The 17758-nt window shown below is 66.4% G+C and overlaps 2 protein-coding genes across 2 annotated transcripts; one reads left to right on the forward strand and one right to left on the reverse strand.

Annotated features, from left to right (window-relative positions):
- Positions 1 to 504: 504 nt before the first annotated feature.
- CCDC201 (coiled-coil domain containing 201) lies at positions 505 to 4301 on the reverse strand. Its single transcript, XM_054726571.1, has 3 exons — positions 4235 to 4301; positions 1754 to 2218; positions 505 to 1056 (listed from the first exon to the last, which is right to left on the reverse strand). The coding sequence occupies exons 1-3, from the start codon at positions 4250 to 4252 to the stop codon at positions 970 to 972; spliced, it is 570 nt and encodes a 189-aa protein (XP_054582546.1). The 5' UTR covers positions 4253 to 4301; the 3' UTR covers positions 505 to 969.
- A 9314-nt stretch (positions 4302 to 13615) lies between these two features.
- On the forward strand, positions 13616 to 16707 carry IGFBP1 (insulin like growth factor binding protein 1). Its single transcript, XM_054726570.1, has 4 exons — positions 13616 to 14379; positions 14745 to 14848; positions 15618 to 15746; positions 16179 to 16707. The coding sequence occupies exons 1-4, from the start codon at positions 14010 to 14012 to the stop codon at positions 16338 to 16340; spliced, it is 765 nt and encodes a 254-aa protein (XP_054582545.1). The 5' UTR covers positions 13616 to 14009; the 3' UTR covers positions 16341 to 16707.
- Positions 16708 to 17758: the final 1051 nt, after the last annotated feature.

Genomic DNA, 17758 nt, shown 5'->3' on the forward strand with positions numbered 1-17758 from the left:
TTTACCTGCAAACCCGTCGTCGAGTGCCCTCAGCAAGTCACCCGGCCGCCCCCCCGCCCCCCGCCCCTGCTCTCAGGTGGCACCCCCAGGACCACACCTGGGTCTGAGTGACAAGACCTTTATCAACAGCCCCCCGGGGCACAATGTGGGGGGCGTCGAGTGCTGAGGAGGGCGTGGGGTTTACGGCTGCGGGTGCAGGGCGGACAGAGGAGAGGACAGGCGGACGGGAGCCGGGCGGAGGGGGTGCAGGGCGGACAGAGGAGAGGTTAGGTGGATGGGAGCCGGGCGGAGGGGGTGCAGGGCGGACAGAGGAGAGGACAGGCGGACGGGAGCCGGGCGGAGGGGGTGCAGGGCGGACAGAGGAGAGGTTAGGTGGATGGGAGCCGGGCGGAGGGGGTGCAGGGCGGACAGACAGAGGACCGGCGGACAGGAGCTGGGCGGAGGGGGTGCAGGGCGGATAGAGGAGAGGACAGGCGGACGGGAGCCGGGCGGAGGGGGTGCAGGGCGGACAGACAGAGGACCGGCGGACAGGAGCTGGGCGGAGGGGGTGCAGGGCGGATAGAGGAGAGGACAGGCGGACGGGAGCCGGGCGGAGGGGATGCAGGGCGGACAGAGGAGAGGACAGGCGGACGGGAGCCGGGCAGAGGGGGTGCAGGGCGGACAGAGGAGAGGACAGGCGGACGGGAGCCGGGCGGAGGGGATGCAGGGCGGACAGAGGAGAGGACAGGCGGACGGGAGCCGGGCGGAGGGGTTGCAGGGCGGACAGACAGAGGACTGGCGGACAGGCGGACGGGAGCCGGGCGGAGGGGGTGCAGGGCGGACAGAGGAGAGGACAGGCGGACGGGAGCCGGGCGGAGGGGGTGCAGGGCGGACAGAGGAGAGGACAGGCGGACGGGAGCCGGGCGGAGGGGGTGCAGGGCGGACAGACAGAGGACCGGCGGACAGGCGGACGGGAGCCGGGCGGGCAGCTCACTCGTCCTGCACCGTGAGGTCGTGCTGCGTGGCCTCCTCGATGCTCTGCAGCTGACGGGCCTCCCACTGCCGCACGCGCTCCGTCTGGGGAGGAATGGGCTCTGAGGGCGTCGGTGGACACGGGCGTCTGCTGGACGAGCTGGTGGGAAAAGAGACCCCTCCCCCTCCCCCCACCCTGCAGGTCCCCCTCCCCCGTCAGGACGTAGGCACCACCCGGCCGAGAGCCAGAGGGGCCTGGCCGCCAGCACAGCCCCCACTCCCTGTCACTCAACCCCTGGACGGGCCAGCTCCTGCCCAGAGGGGGCGTCAGGGCGCTGGGTCTGACGGGGCCCAGAGAGCGCGGGGGGGGGGGGGGGGGGCGGGGAGGGCACGAGGGGCGAAGCAGCCCCTCCCCAGGAACCTCTGGGCAGAAAGGGGAGCACCCAGAGCCCAGGGCAGCCGGGGACCCTCCGCCCACTGAGGAGGATGCGAGGACCCTTGGCGCGGCCCAGGCCAGAGCGGGGCGGCCGCAGGGGACAGGGGCAGCGAGGGTCATCCAGCCTGTCCCCAGGGCAGTGCAGGAGGAGTCTGGGGAGCGAGGAGATGCTGGGCTCAGGTTTTACTGACACAACCCAGGTCCCCCCTGGAGGCGTCACCCCTCCTCAGCCTGGGACCTCCCCACGCCAGGCCCCGCCCCTCAGCGAGCACAAGTGCTCTTCCTGCACCCCACAGGCCACCCCCCCCAGCTCCTGGGGACGGGACGGGCGGGGTCAGGCCCCGGGGGGGGGGGGGGTGGGCCTACCACAGCCGCCAGCTTCTTCAGGTCCCGGCGCCTCGGCCTGCTGGTGGAGGAGATCCCGGGCAGCCCCTGGCTCCTGGTCCAGCCCCCTGGGGACTCTCCCGGCTCCGCCTTCTGCTGGGGCTGTGGCCGCAGCGGGCGAGTGGCCTCGGTGGGTGCAGGCGGCTCCCCGCCAGGCGCCGGGGGGCTGGGGTCAGGCCCCGGCTGCACACTGGACTCCTCGGAGGCCCAGATGGTAGAAAGCCGCTGCTTCCGGAGGACGGGGGACGGCAGGTCCCGGGAGGCACGCCCCGGCCGCGGGGACCCATCCCCAGGGCCCCCACCCGGGCGGTAGGGCCTGGGGCCCCGCGGGCTCCTGCTCCGGCGGCGAGGGAAGCCCTCCGCGGGGGTGCTGTGCTTCGGGGCGGCCCCCGAGGGTCTCCACACGGAAGGCGGGTCCTCGTCCTCAGAGGAGCTCCACTCAGACACCTGTCCCAACAGAGCACAGGGCAGCCTCCTGGGGGGCAGGCAGCTGAGCTGGGGCGTCTCTGAGCCCCAAGGACAGGCCTGGGAACATCTGTCCTGCCCGGCCCGCGTGGCTCAGGGGCTGAGCATCCACCTATGACCCAGGAGGTCATGGTTCAATCCCCGGTCAGGGCACCTGCCCGGGTTGTGGGCTCCATCCCCAGTGTGGGGCGTGCAGGAGGCAGCCGGTCTATGATTCTCTCTCATCACTGATGTTCCTCCCTCTCCCTCTCCCTCTCCCTCTTCCTCTCCTTCCTCTCTTAAATCAATAAAAATATATTTAAAAAGAAAACAGACTATCTTGAAGTAAAAATAAAAAATTTTTTTGGGGGAATAAGTACAAAACTTTTGTCAATAAAATCAGCTTGACATTTACACTCAGCATCAAGCAGAGCCGCCAACACGCCCTGCAAGTGTGTGTGTTAAGTGACGGCAGGTGGGTGGGCCTGGGGCCCTCGCCCAGCATGGAGGCCTCGTCCACCTGCCTCCGGGGTCACCGCGCTCTCTCACAGGAGCGGCTCCGAACCGACCTCTCAAAGACGCGAGCACAGCCGGCCAGCACCTGCGGGTGATTGGCAGGCCGGCGGCCGAGACGCACTTCCCTTTCAGAACGAGCTCCCAGCGTGAAGAGCGGGCACATGCCGTGAGACACCGTGTGTCCTGTGACAGGACAACACTAACATGCTGAGAGCTCACAGATGAAACGATCCCGTGTTTTCACGAAAACAGCCTCAGGACGCCAGGCCCGCGAGGCCGACCTCTCCCGGGAAACCAGGGGGAGCGTTCCTCATTTCAGCGTCTCCGGGCCAGGCCGCCGTTTGGAAAAACCCAGAACAGGGCTGAACCACGTCCCACCTCACACCTTCCCCTGACACAGTCGGCCAGGGGCTGCAATTGTACCACTTAGAAAGCCATAAATCACTCAGAAAGAAAGAATTTAAAAACCTCCCATCACCTCGTTTTCCAAGAACATTCCAAATGGATGTGAGGTTGAAAAGCACAAAACAAAGGCATAAAAGTTTTGGAAGGAACCATGGGCTCCTTGTGTCAGAGCCGGACAGATAAAAAGCGAAATGAAATACAATTTACACAGTCCCGAGCCCCCGCCGGTGTGGCTCTGGAGAGAGCGTGGGCCGGGAGACCGAAGGGTCCCGGGTTCGATTCTGGTCCAGGGCACCCACCGCGTTGCAGGCTCCTCCCCCACCCGGGCCTGGTCGGGGTTCGTGCAGGAGGCAACCAATCGATGTGTTTCTCTCACATCGATATTTCTCTCTGTCTCTCCCTCTCTCTTCCACTCTCTCTAAAATCAATGGAAAATTATCCTCGGGCGAGGATGACAAATAATAAAAATAAGTAAAATCCTGTGAAGCAAAACAATTTTTGGGTGAGAACCGAGGAAAACGAGGGCCTGAGACACCGCAGAAGCAGCTGAGAAAGCGGATGTTTCTCCTGGGTCCCAGCTGCGGACCGAGAGGAGGACAGGGACCCCTGGGGCCCTCCCAGCGGAGGGGCCCCCAGCGCAGGGTTCGAGGCCGGGCCTGCACTTCACCTGGGCCTGCACCTGCCTCTCACCTTGACCCTGGGCGCCCTCCTTGGTCTCCGGAGGGCCGGCCGGGACAGTGACCAGCCCCACGGGGTGGGGGGAGGGGGGCGGCCCGGGAGGGTGGGCAGGGGTCTCAGGGGGGAAGGGCAGCGGGACCCAGAGTCCCTGGTGCCAGGTTGGGGCGATCCAGAGCGCAGACGGACCGGACCGCCTCCCCCCTTCCTGCCTACCTGCCCCCCCCTGCGGCCCCTCCCGCCCCCCGTCCCCCTGACCACCTGCCCCCCCACTCCGCCCCCCCGGCCCCTGCCCCCCTGCCCCTGCCCCCTCCCCCCGCCCCCTGCCCCCTGCCCACCTGTCCCCCTGCCCCCCCACTCCGCCCCCTGTCCCCCTGCCCCCCTGCCCCCCTGCCCCCCCACTCCGCCCCCCTGCCCACCCACCTGCGCCCCCGGCTCCATCCCGCTCCCGCCAGCCTGGCGCCGCAGGGAGCAGCTCACCTGGCGCGGTTTTCACCTGTCGCCCCCCGTGCCGCGCAGGCGCAGAAGGCGCAGCCCGCGAGCCTGAGGGTCCGCACCTGGGGCTCCGCTTCCCGCAGGTGAGCCCCCCTCCCTGGTCCCGCCGTCTAGGCCCCCCGACCCCCCACGACTGGAGGCATCGCTGACTCGTCTCCAAGGCAACGAGGCGGACATTCCGACCCAGCGCTGCACCCCCCCTCCCCGCCGAGGGCCCCCCGGGAGGTCGGTCCCCGCCCCCCCCCCCCCCCCCCCCCCGCGGACCGGCTGTTCCCATTGCCGGAGGGGAAGACTGAGCCTGAGCGGGCGGCTCCAGGGCATCAGCGCCTGGCCCACCGGAAGGGCGCCCGGACGGCCTGCCCCAGGGGGGCCCTCGGCCCTGTCACTGTTCTCCCCTTTCTCTAAGTTCAGGGGTCCCCTGCCGGCGGAGGCTGGGCAGGGGCCTCCACGCACGGTCCCGTCCAGGTAGCCCTGCCCCCCGCAGCCCTGCCCCCCGCAGCCCTGCCCCCCCCCGCAGCCCTGCCCCCCGCAGCCCTGCCCCCCCCCGCAGCCCTGCCCCCCCGCAGCCCTGCCCCCCCCCGCAGCCCTGCCCCCCGCAGCCCTGCCCCCCCCGCAGCCCTGCCCCCCCCGCAGCCCTGTCCCCCCCGCAGCCCTGCCCCCCCCGCAGCCCTGTCCCCCCCGCAGCCCTGCCCCCTCCGCAGCCCTGCCCCCTCCGCAGCCCTGCCCCCCCGCAGCCCTGCCCCCCCCCGCAGCCCTGCCCCCTCCGCAGCCCTGCCCCCCCCGCAGCCCTGCCCCCCCCCGCAGCCCTGCCCCCTCCGCAGCCCTGCCCCCTCCGCAGCCCTGTCCCCCCCGCAGCCCTGCCCCCCCCGCAGCCCTGTCCCCCCCGCAGCCCTGCCCCCTCCGCAGCCCTGCCCCCTCCGCAGCCCTGTCCCCCCCGCAGCCCTGCCCCCCCCGCAGCCCTGTCCCCCCCGCAGCCCTGCCCCCTCCGCAGCCCTGCCCCCCCCCCGCAGCCCTGCCCCCCCCCGCAGCCCTGCCCCCCCCGCAGCCCTGCCCCCCCCCGCAGCCCTGCCCCCCACAGCCCTGCCCCCCCCGCAGCCCTGCCCCCCACAGCCCTGCCCCCCCCGCAGCCCTGCCCCCCCCCGCAGCCCTGCCCCCCCCACAGCCCTGCCCCCCCCCGCAGCCCTGCCCCCCCGCAGCCCTGCCCCCCCCCCGCAGCCCTGCCCCCCACAGCCCTGCCCCCCCCGCAGCCCTGCCCCCCACAGCCCTGCCCCCCCCCGCAGCCCTGCCCCCCCGCAGCCCTGTCCCCCCCTCCGCAGCCCTGTCCCCCCCGCAGCCCTGCCCCCCCCCACAGCCCTGCCCCCCCCTCCGCAGCCCTGCCCCCCCCCGCAGCCCTGCCCCCCCCCCCACAGCCCTGCCCCCAACAGCCCGCCGCCGGTTCCAGGCCAGCAGCCTCCTCCCCGCTGCCGGGCACAGCCCCGCCCTCTCTCACTCCCCTCTGCCCACCGGAGGGCCGGTACCTTTAAGAGCCCTAGTCCGTGCAGAGCCGGAAACGCAGGCCGACTCAATAAACTAGGGCTCGTCCAGGGGCAGGAAGACTCTGCAGACTGATCTGCTGTGTGCCACCTGCGTGTGTGCGTGTGCATATATGTGCGCCCATGTAAGCAGGTGCACAGCTGCAGACAAGGCATCCATGACGTATTAAATGGGAAAGGCTGTACAACGGACAGGTGGTGTGGGGTCATTTCAAAAATTACACACAGCACACACACATGCCACACACGCCACACAGCATACACACACGCACACACACACGCACGCACACACGCACACACACACGCACACACATCCAGAAAGAGACCAAAAAGGAAATGGTAACATGGGCAGTATCTCGCTGGCAGGTGATGGCACATGTTAACATCACTTACATCCATTTCACTTGAGCCTGGCCGCCTGCTCAGCGGCTGGGCATCAACCCAGGAACCAGCAGGTCAGGGTTCGATTCCCAGTCAGGGCACAGGCCCGGGCTGTGGGCTCCATCCCCAGTGGGGGGCGCGCAGGAGGCAGCTGATCCGCGAGCCTCTCTCATCACTGATGTTTCTCTCTCTCTCCCTTCCTCTCTGAAGTCAATAAAAACATATTAAAAAAATAAATCCATTTCACTTTTTCTGAAAAGAACACGTAGTTAGTAAAGAATAATAATAAAAAAATAGAGCTCACCTGGCGAGCTCTATTCCCAGATGGGGAGCCGAGGGCCTCAGGTTGCCAAAGTCCCAGAGCCTGCCAGGTGGGGGCGGCCTGGATGCTGTCCCCGTGTCCTGTTTTCTCCCTGCGCTAGGCCACCCCCAGGTGCCCTGACCTCCTGACCCTGCATGGTGCCCTGACCCCCTGACTCCCCGGGTGCCCTGACCTGCTGGCACAGGGCACCCTGGTCTGAGGACACTGAAGGCTCTTGTTTGTGTTGTGAGCGGAAACATTGTGAAATCTACGGTGTGTGTCTCGGGTCACATTTGTCGGCCACACAGTGTCACCCGTCCCCAGGCCTCCCCAGCGCACCCGGCAGCCCCTCTGGGAGCAGGTGGGGGTCCGGACACGGTGCTCCAGGCTCAGCCGGTGGCAGGAGCCAGCCCCACGCACTCAGGAACGTTTATGGGAGAAATTATACCATTTCTCTCAATCTTCCAGAATATAGAAGCAGAGGGGATAATTCCTACGTCATTCTATGGGGCCAGCATTACCCTGATACCAAAACCAAACGAAGACATTACAAAAATGAACAACCACAACCCAGAGTCTCATGAACATAGAGCCAAAGCCGGCAACAAAATAGGAGCAAAACAGGCCCGGCCAGGGTGGCTCAGTGGTTGAGTGTCGACCCATGAACCAGGAGGCCACACTTCGACTCCCAGTGGGGCCGAGTTGTGGACTCAATCCTCAGTAGGGGGCGTGCAGAAGGCAGCCGATCAGTGATTCTCTCTCATCATTGATCTATCTCTCTCTTTCTCTTCTTCCTCTCTCTGAAATCAATAAAAATATATAGAAAAATATATACTCACCTGTGTCTACTTATAAAAATATTAGCAAATCAAATCTAACAATGAAAAAATTCTGTGTCATGACCAAGTGTCTAAGACTCAAAACTCCGTTAATGTGACCCATCATGTCAACAGGCCAAGGCGAGATCACAGACTCTATGCACAGATGCAGACGAGCATTAAAAACGCCAACATCCATTCATGACCAAAACTCTCCATGCCTGCTGCTAGCTGCACCCCGTGAATGCACATTGTGATGCGAGCGAGACACCCCCACAAGGGACTAGAGACTGTAATGTAGGAGGCTGCCCCCCTAATGGAGGAGGCTGCCCCCCTAATGGAGGAGGCTGCCCCCCTTAATGGAGGAGGCTGCCCCCCTAATGGAGGAGGCTGCCCCCCTAATGGAGGAGGCTGCCCCCCTAATGGAGGAGGCTGCCCCCCTAATGGAGGAAGCTGCCCCCCTAATAGAGGAGGCTGTCCCCCTAATGGAGGAGGCTGTCCCCCCTAATGGAGGAGGCTGCCCCCCTAATGGAGGAGGCTGCTCCCCCTAATGGAGGAGGCTGTCCCCCTAATGGAGGAGGCTGCCCCCCTAATGGAGGAGGCTGTTCCCCCTAATGGAGGAGGCTGTTCCCCTAATTGAGGAGGCTGCTCCCCCTAATGGAGGAGGCTGTCCCCCCTAATGGAGGAGGCTGCTCCCCCTAATGGAGGAGGCTGTCCCCCCCTAATGGAGGAGGCTGCTCCCCCTAATGGAGGAGGCTGTCCCCCCTAATGGAGGAGGCTGCTCCCCCCCTAATGGAGGAGGCTGCCCCCCTAATGGAGGAGGCTGTTCCCCTAATGGAGGAGGCTGCTCCCCCCCTAATGGAGGAGGCTGTCCCCCTTAAAGGAGGAGGCTGTCCCCCTAATGGAGGAGGCTGCCCCCCCTAATGGAGGAGGCTGCCCCCCTTAATGGAGGAGGCTGCCCCCCAAATGGAGGAGGCTGTTCCCCCTAATGGAGGAGGCTGCCCCCCTAATGGAGGAGGCTGCCCCCCGTAATGGAGGAGGCTGCCCCCCTTAATGGAGGAGGCTGTCCCCCCTAATGGAGGAGGCTGCCCCCCTAATGGAGGAGGCTGTCCCCCTTAATGGAGGAGGCTGCCCCCCTTAATGGAGGAGGCTGCCCCCCCTAATGGAGGAGGCTGCCCCCCCTAATGGAGGAGGCTGTCCCCCTTAATGGAGGAGGCTGCTCCCCCCCTAATGGAGGAGGCTGCCCCCCTAATGGAGGAGGCTGCCCCCCCTAATGGAGGAGGCTGCCCCCCCTAATGGAGGAGGCTGCTCCCCCCCTAATGGAGGAGGCTGCCCCCCTAATGGAGGAGGCTGCCCCCCCTAATGGAGGAGGCTGTCCCCCTTAATGGAGGAGGCTGCCCCCCCTAATGGAGGAGGCTGTCCCCCTAATGGAGGAGGCTGTCCCCCCTAATGGAGGAGGCTGCCCCCCTAATGGAGGAGGCTGCCCCCCTAATGGAGGAGGCTGTCCCCCCTAATGGAGGAGGCTGTCCCCCTTAAAGGAGGAGGCTGTCCCCCTTAAAGGAGGAGGCTGTCCCCCTTAATGGAGGAGGCTGCCCCCCTAATGGAGGAGGCTGTCCCCCCTTAATGGAGGAGGCTGTCCCCCTAATGGAGGAGGCTGCTCCCCTAATGGAGGAGGCTGTCCCCCTAATGGAGGAGGCTGTCCCCCTAATGGAGGAGGCTGTCCCCCTAATGGAGGAGGCTGCCCCCCTAATGGAGGAGGCTGCCCCCCTAATGGAGGAGGCTGTCCCCCTAATGGAGGAAGCTGTCCCCCTAATGGAGGAGGCTGCCCCCCTTAATGGAGGAGGCTGTCCCCCTAATGGAGGAGGCTGTCCCCCTTAATGGAGGAGGCTGTCCCCCTTAATGGAGGAGGCTGCCCCCCCTAATGGAGGAGGCTGCCCCCCCTAATGGAGGAGGCTGTCCCCCTTAATGGAGGAGGCTGCTCCCCCCCTAATGGAGGAGGCTGCCCCCCTAATGGAGGAGGCTGCCCCCCCTAATGGAGGAGGCTGCCCCCCCTAATGGAGGAGGCTGCTCCCCCCCTAATGGAGGAGGCTGCCCCCCTAATGGAGGAGGCTGCCCCCCCTAATGGAGGAGGCTGTCCCCCTTAATGGAGGAGGCTGCCCCCCCTAATGGAGGAGGCTGTCCCCCTAATGGAGGAGGCTGTCCCCCCTAATGGAGGAGGCTGCCCCCCTAATGGAGGAGGCTGCCCCCCTAATGGAGGAGGCTGTCCCCCCTAATGGAGGAGGCTGTCCCCCTTAAAGGAGGAGGCTGTCCCCCTTAAAGGAGGAGGCTGTCCCCCTTAATGGAGGAGGCTGCCCCCTAATGGAGGAGGCTGCCCCCTTAATGGAGGAGGCTGCCCCCCTAATGGAGGAGGCTGTCCCCCTAATGGAGGAAGCTGTCCCCCTAATGGAGGAGGCTGCCCCCCCCGTAATGGAGGAGGCTGTTCCCCTAATGGAGGAGGCTGTCCCCCTAATGGAGGAGGCTGTCCCCCCTAATGGAGGAGGCTGTCCCCCTAATGGAGGAGGCTGTCCCCCCTAATGGAGGAGGCTGCCCCCCTTAAAGGAGGAGGCTGCCCCCCTTAAAGGAGGAGGCTGTCCCCCTTAAAGGAGGAGGCTGTCCCCCCTAATGGAGGAGGCTGCCCCCCTTAAAGGAGGAGGCTGCCCCCCTTAAAGGAGGAGGCTGTCCCCCTAATGGAGGAGGCTGCCCCCCTAATGGAGGAAGCTGTTCCCCTAATGGAGGAGGCTGCCCCCCTTAAAGGAGGAGGCTGTCCCCCTTAATGGAGGAGGCTGCCCCCCTTAAAGGAGGAGGCTGTCCCCCTTAATGGAGGAGGCTGCCCCCCTTAAAGGAGGAGGCTGTCCCCCTTAATGGAGGAGGCTGTCCCCCTTAAAGGAGGAGGCTGTCCCCCTTAATGGAGGAGGCTGTCCCCCTAATGGAGGAGGCTGCCCCCCTTAAAGGAGGAGGCTGCCCCCCTAATGGAGGAGGCTGCCCCCCTAATGGAGGAGGCTGCCCCCCTTAATGGAGGAGGCTGCCCCCCTTAATGGAGGAGGCTGCCCCCCTAATGGAGGAGGCTGCCCCCCTTAATGGAGGAGGCTGCCCCCCTTAAAGGAGGAGGCTGTCCCCCTAATGGAGGAGGCTGTCCCCCTAATGGAGGAGGCTGCCCCCCTTAAAGGAGGAGGCTGTCCCCCTTAATGGAGGAGGCTGTCCCCCTTAAAGGAGGAGGCTGTCCCCCTTAATGGAGGAGGCTGCCCCCCTTAAAGGAGGAGGCTGTCCCCCTTAATGGAGGAGGCTGCCCCCCTTAAAGGAGGAGGCTGTCCCCCTAATGGAGGAGGCTGCCCCCCTTAAAGGAGGAGGCTGTCCCCCTAATGGAGGAGGCTGTCCCCCTAATGGAGGAGGCTGTCCCCCTTAAAGGAGGAGGCTGTCCCCCTAATGGAGGAGGCTGTCCCCCTTAATGGAGGAGGCTGCCCCCCTTAATGGAGGAGGCTGCCCCCCTTAATGGAGGAGGCTGCCCCCCTTAATGGAGGAGGCTGTCCCCCTAATGGAGGAGGCTGTCCCCCTTAATGGAGGAGGCTGCCCCCCTTAATGGAGGAGGCTGCCCCCCAATGGAGGAGGCTGTCCCCCTTAATGGAGGAGGCTGTCTCCCTAATGGAGGAGGCTGTCCCCCTAATGGAGGAGGCTGCTCCCCCCCTAATGGAGGAGGCTGCCCCCCTAATGGAGGAGGCTGCCCCCCTTAATGGAGGAGGCTGACCCCCTTAATGGAGGAGGCTTCCCCCCCAATGGAGGAGGCTGTCCCCCTAATGGAGGAGGCTGTCCCCCTAATGGAGGAGGCTGCCCCCCTTAATGGAGGAGGCTGTCCCCCTTAATGGAGGAGGCTGTCCCCCTTAATGGAGGAGGCTGTCCCCCTAATGGAGGAGGCTGTTCCCCGTAATGGAGGAGGCTGTCCCCCGTAATGGAGGAGGCTGCCCCCCTTAATGGAGGAGGCTGTCCCCCTAATGGAGGAGGCTGCCCCCCGAATGGAGGAGGCTGCCCCCCTCTCTGTGCCAGGTCCCTGCCATTTGCCAGGTCAGAGAAGCAGGCTGTGCTCATGGGGGGAGGGTGCACCCCGCACCTGCTGATCGTGGGGGTCCTGATTTTGGGGGGCTGGTGGCGGTGGCACAGTGAGGCCCTGGCGTGATGATGTGAGAAGAGCGGGTGCCCCCCGCACTGGTCCCGGGATGGGGCTGGAGGGCCTTCAGCGGGAGCGGCGCCTTCATCGGCAGCAGCGGCCTTGGCTGCACTGACATCATCCCCCGTCAGCCCAGGAGCAAAACATATTTTTGTGTTTCCGCAGGTTCAAAACACGTCCCGTCCGGAGGGTCCCCTCGTCCTCCCGAGGAGGCTGCCCTTGGCCTTGACCCCGCATTGTTTTTCTGAGCCGATTGCCCAACACCGCCTGGGCCGTGAGTAAGCCCCGGGCTGGGAGGCCGGCGAGCGGGTGACGAAAGGCCCTTCGGGGTTTCATCACCCGAGCCCCCGGCCCAGCCCCCGGCCCAGCCCCCGGCCCAGCCCCCGGCCTCCGGGAGGACGTGGGAGGCTCACACACACTCAGCTGACTGCTCCCCATTTCACAGCAGGGGACACTGAGGCCCGGGAGGTTAAAGAACGGGCCAGGTGCTGGCGGGGCGATCTGGGGGGGACAATGGTGCGGCTGTAGGGGGAGGGCGCTCCAGGCCCCGCCCCTCGGGGCTCCCAGGACCCTGGGGCTCAGCTGTCTGCCCCACTGCACCCCGGGCACTGCTGTCTGCCCCGATGCATCAGTCCGTGTGAGCACCTGCGTGCACAGAACGAGGAGTCTCAGGTGCTGTGAGCCAGGGGGCCAAGGACATGCGAGGGGACATGGCCTCTCCCTCGGCTCCTGACCCGCCCCATTTCAGCCCATTCAGGGGACAGGGAGGTGGCTATCCACACGGGGTATCGAACACAAATAAGGGCACACCTGTACCTTTTCATTTAAAAAAATATTTTTATTGATCTCAGAGAGGAAGGGAGAGGGGGAGAGAGACAGAAACATCAACGATGAGAGAGAATCTTGGGTCGGCCGCCTCCTGCACTGGGGATGGAGCCCACAACCCGGGCCTGTGCCCTGACGGGGAATCGAACCAGGGACCTCCTGGTTCATAGGTCGATGCTCAGCCCCTGAGCCATGCTGGCCGGGCGAGTACCTTCTCATTTTTACTTCACTTGGAAATTGTACTCAACTTGCGTGTTTACTGATCTCAAGACTGTTCTCCCTCAGTACGTACAGGGCTGCCTGGTCTGGGGGACCGGGCTCCTCAGAAAACCAGCAGCTCCTGGGGACAGTGGGGCCACCAAACAGTCTTTGAAGGGACGGGGCATTTGTCTTGCAACCCAAGGAGCAGATCCAAGAAGGGATTTTAACTAAAGAGCAGGCCTTGCTGTTGGATTCCTGACCGCATCTGGTCTGGGTCAGAAAGTCCCAGTGGCTGGACTCTGGGTGCCCGGGGTCTGGGTGCCCTGGGGGTCTGGGTGCCCGGGATCTGGGTGCCCTGGGGGTCTGGGTGCCCGGGATCTGGGTGCCCTGGGGGTCTGGGTGCCCGGGGTCTGGGTGGCGGGGGTCTGGGTGCCTGGGGTCTGGGTGCCCGGGGTCTGGGTGCCTGGGGGTCTGGGTGCTGGGGGTCTGGGTGCTTGGGGTCTGGGTGCTGGGGGTCTGGGTGCTTGGGGTCTGGGTGCTGGGGGTCTGGGTGCCGGGGGTCTGGGTGTCCCTGCAGCGTCGGCACTCTGTCCCGGCCTCAGCCCGCTCCTCTCTGGAGGTGCAGTTACCCACATCGCCCTGGGAGGGGCTCCCCTGTCCCCCTCCTGGGAAAGGCAGGGAGACAGGAGTTCCAGGCTGGAGCCTCCTCCCTCCAGAACCACCTGCCAGCTGATGCCTTAGCGGCCGCCCCTGTTCTCCCCGAATCGCGGTTTCCCCATTTGAAAGCGGGGGTGGGGGCCTGGCGGGCGTGGCTCAGCAGCTGAGCCTGGACCTAGGAACCAGGAGGTCAGGGTTCCATTCCCCGTCAGGGCACAGGCCCAGGTTGCAGGCTCCATCCCCAGTGGGGGGCCTGCAGGAGGCAGCGGATCCATGATTCTCTCTCATCATTGATGTTTCTCCCTCTCCCTTCCTCTCTGAAATCAATAAAAATATGGAAGGAAGGGAAGGAGGGAGGGAGGGAGGGAGGGAGGGAAAAAGGCGGTGGGCTTCCCTTGGCCCAGCCTGGGCTCCTCCGGCACAGAACTAGCCGCGCCCCTGGCCACGCGCCCGGGCCACGCGCTCCGGCTCCCGCGTAGAGCTGCGCGTGGGCTCGGGGCGGGAACTCATAACAAGTGGACAAACAGCCGCGACCCAGCCGCTCCCGCTCCCGCCCACGCCTGGCGCGGGGCCTTGAGCGCAGGAGCAAAACAAACTTATTTGGAACGCGGTCCCCCGCGGCGCGCGCTCGGCCAATCATTAACCTCCGGCAGGTGCGCGCCCCGCGCCCTTTATAAGGCGCGCGCGGCTCCCAGCGCCATCGCCGCCCGGAGCGTCCACCGGGCCTTGAGCACCTGCCGCCCCGCCCAGCGCCTCCAGGACCGGCCCTCCCGCCGCCGCCGCCGCCCCGATGGCGATGCCCGCGGTCCCCGCCGCCTCCGCCGCGCCGCTCCTGCTGCTGCTGGCCGCCCTGCTCGGCGAGGCCGCCGCCGAGGAGCCCCACCGGTGGGAGTGCGCGCCCTGCTCCGCCGAGAAGCTGGCGGCCTGCCCGCCGGTGCCCGAGTCCTGCCGGGAGCGAGCCCGGCCCTACGGCTGCGGCTGCTGCACCATGTGCGCCCTGCGCCAGGGCGACGCGTGCGGCATGACCTCTGCGCGCTGCGAGAGCGGCCTCAGCTGCCAGGCGCGCCCCGGAGAGACCCGGCCGCTGCGGGCGCTGTCCCAGGGCCGGGGCGTGTGCATGCCCGAGACCACCAACGCCGAGCCCAGCGCCGAGGCCACAGGTACCGCCTCCCCCCATCAGGCTCTCCCCGGGGAGGGGCGGGGGGCGGGGGGAGCGAGCCTGGGCGCACAGGGTGGCCTAGAGCTACAGCCAGCGGGCGCCAGCCCCCAGCACCCAGAGTTTGGGGCCCAAGCCTCTCAGGAGCCCCATCGACGCAAGGCCCGGGGCAGGGAGGGGAGATGGAGCGGGTCCGTGGACTCCGTGAGGAGGGCAGCCAGGGCCCGGGGTGGAAGGGGCCCTCGCCATGTGACTCAGCGCCGGCTCCGTGGGATGACAAAGACGCTCCGGGGGAGCCGAGGGGGGGCCGGGGGGCTGAGCGTGGCTCCCCGTCCTGGGAGGGCTCACGGCCGTGGGCTCCGTCTGCAGAGGCCGAGGAGGAGAGCCCGGGGGAAGAGTCCCCGCTGTGGAGCTCGCTCGGTACCTTCGAGAAGATCCAGAAGGTCGGGACCTCCAACATCAAGGACTCGAAGGTGAGTCGGGTGGGGCGGGCGGGAACGGGCGGCGCAGGCGTCTCCCTGGGCCTGGACGGACAGCGGAGCTTTGCGGAGCCGTTAGGAGGGCGCTGGGCGGCCCCGCTCTGCTGTGGAGAGGGGCCGGCCACCCCCGCGGTGCGCCTCTGGCTCGGGGCACAGAGTGCGCACAGGACGGAGCTGCCCTCCCCGTCACGTCTGCGCCCTTTGAAAGGCTGCGGTGACTTAGGCACAACGTGCGATGGAGCCTTCCTCCGCTGAAGGCGCAAAGTCCACGCCCAACGCCCTGTGACCATCCCCCAGCCCTCCACCTGCAAGACTGGACCCTCCCCACCGCCCCCCCATCTCCCCCCTCCCCGTCTCCGGGTGCCCTGTTTAATTCTGCCACTCGAGGGCGACAAAGGACCAGAGGTGCCGGCCTCCATGTCAATGGCTAGAAATCTCCCTGGCCAAAGTCTCCATTCAGAGCCTGCACTAGCCTCTGGGTGGGGGTGGGGGTGGGGGTGGGGGTGCGTGCGGAGGAGGGGAGAGAGTGGGGAGACCTCTTAGCTTCCATGGGTGTTTAGGGGTGTTCGGGTGGGAGGGCGCGGGCCCCAACCTCCCTCTTAACCGCCCAAGACAGAGCTGTGCGGCCCTCTGGGGACAGGCGAGAGCTGGAGGCCAGAGAACCAGCCCGGGTCTCCCCGGTCCATACAGCCCCCTTTCCTGCATCCGGGCGGGGAAGTCGCCTTTCCTCCTCCTTTACCCCGATGCCGTGTGCCTGTCGCAGGAACCTTGCCGGCGAGAACTGTACGAGGTGCTGTCCAAAGTGGCCCAGGAGAAGACCCAGGCAGCTGACGGCCTCTACAAGTTCTACATGCCCAACTGCCACAGGAACGGGATGTACCACTCCAAGCAGGTGAGCCACGGAGGCGGGTCCCCGAGCCGCAGAGCCACGCTCCACACCACTGCATCCCGTCCCAAACACGCCCCCGGGCCCCCCTCCCTGCCCTGTGAGGAAGACCCAGCCTCTGGCCGGGGGAGCAGTCAGCCCCGGGGACACCACACTCGGCGTTCCCGTCACTCACCTGCCCGAGGGTGGGGCCCCGGAGCCGATAGCTGAACGCACACCACGCTGGGCACACCCACACTGCACGGCACACGCGTGGAGTCTGTGACTCGCTGGACACCTGACCTGGAGGGCGCTGGTGTGTCCTCGGTCAGTCCCGGTGGGCGGGTGGTGCCCGGGGTCTGAGCCCTCAGCCGTGGGCTCTCCGTGGGGTGTTGGGGGCAGGGGGCCCCGTTCCCCCAGCTTCTGCTGCCGCTCTGACCTGGCACCCCTGTTTTGCAGTGCATGGTGTCCCTGCATGGAGAGATAGGGGTCTGCTGGTGCGTGTACCCCTGGAACGGGCAGAAGATCGTGGGGTCCACGGAGGTGTTCGGGGACCCCAACTGCGATCAGTATTTCCCGAAGGCAGACGCAGCGAGACCTGTTCCTTCAACGAAACGTTGAGGCACAGGGTGTGTTCGTGCTCCGACACACCAGCTCCGTGTGCGGGGAGGGAGCTCTCGATACTCCACACGCTACTTGCTTCTGAAGCTGTAGTCTATTTATTCTCCCTGAGTTTATTTTTCTACGCGAGAACCCGCGCTCTGCTAACTTACGTGCACAGACACTGCTCAGCCGGCGTGTAGCACTCGCACCAGCTGTCCTCGAGCTTGGACAGCCCCGCGGGGACGTGCGGCCACTCGGAGCCTCGTTCCCTCCGGGAGGCGCAGTGGCGCTCAGCCCGCCAGGGGTGGGTGGGCGTGCGGGAGGTGAGGGCTGCATTGTCACAGGCTCGCACCATGTGCACAAATAAACGGCCTCTCAGCACCTGCTCCTGCGTGGACCTCTGCGCGCCCCCACCCGCTGCGCGGCCCGCGGCCCCTGCCAGAGCGGCTGCGCCTCTGAGGATGCCGGGCCAACAGCCCCCCAGTGTCGGTCACCCCCGGCTTGGGCCCCCCTCCCACCTCCGGCCGCCCTCACTGCTCCACTCGCCCCGCCCCGTCCCTTCCGCTGGTAAACAGGCCTGGGTTTCTGGCAGAAACACCCCTGGGCCAGCTCCCCACCCTCCTCCCGCCCCTCAGCCTCTGCCCCCCCCTCCCCCCAGGCTGCGTGGCCACCTGCTGGGCGCTGGCCTGCCCCTTGGCACCGCTGAGCTCGGAGTGCCAGGCTCGCTGCTCCTCGGGTCCCTTCTCCCTCCAAGGGTTACCTACCCGCTCGCTTTTCCTCACTCTGCCCCCACCTTGGCTGTGCCCGGGGTCTGAGCCCCCAGGTGTGTGGGTGCAGGTCTCCGCTCTCACCGCCCCCAGCCGTTCCCCGGGGCCCCGCCCCCTCAGACCCCACGGCTGCCAGCCCCCCCCCCCCGCCCCCTCGGCCAGGTCCCCAGGAGCGACCTGTGACTCAGTGTTCCATGTCCTGACAGGACTCCACCAGGTCCTGTCCCCCGACCCACCGCGGGGGAGGGGTCACCTTCCTGAGGGACAAGGCGGGAAGAAGTAGAAATACGATGGGACCTTCTTGCACCCAGAGCCAGGGGACACCAGGCCGCCCCGCAGCTGTGTGTGCACGTGTGTGCCTGTGCGCGCGTCTGTGTGCCTGCGTGTGTGCGCGCATGCATGTCGTGGACACGTGACAGTTGCATCTGCTCGTTGTCCCCGAGGATTCCCGGTGGGAACGTCACAGACAAGCGGCCTGCACGCTGCCTCCGGGCGAGGCGTCGGACGCTGGGGAGAGGCCTCTCTCCGGGAGGTGGTGCCGGAGCAGGAGTCTGAGGCCTGCCCGTCGCGGTCAGTGTCCATCTGCCGGCTGAGCCCTGGAAGGGGTGCCTGGCACCCGCGGGGCCTTGACCCAGCGAGGGGAGCAGCATGCGCACTCCAGGGCATGCG

The sequence above is a fragment of the Eptesicus fuscus genome, chromosome 14 (genome assembly GCF_027574615.1).
Source record: "Eptesicus fuscus isolate TK198812 chromosome 14, DD_ASM_mEF_20220401, whole genome shotgun sequence".
NCBI classification, from domain to species: domain Eukaryota; kingdom Metazoa; phylum Chordata; class Mammalia; order Chiroptera; family Vespertilionidae; genus Eptesicus; species Eptesicus fuscus.

Bases quoted from the DNA above. Each gene is read 5' to 3' on its own strand.
- CCDC201 (XM_054726571.1), bottom strand. The intron at 1,057-1,753 runs GTAGGCCCACCC...ATTCCTCCCCAG, and splicing joins TGAAGAAGCTGGCGGCTGTG to ACGGAGCGCGTGCGGCAGTG.
- IGFBP1 (XM_054726570.1), top strand. From the start codon at position 14,010: ATGGCGATGCCCGCGGTCCCCGCCGCCTCCGCCGCGCCGCTCCTGCTG. The intron at 14,849-15,617 runs GTGAGTCGGGTG...TGCCTGTCGCAG, and splicing joins CCAACATCAAGGACTCGAAG to GAACCTTGCCGGCGAGAACT. The intron at 15,747-16,178 runs GTGAGCCACGGA...CCTGTTTTGCAG, and splicing joins GGATGTACCACTCCAAGCAG to TGCATGGTGTCCCTGCATGG.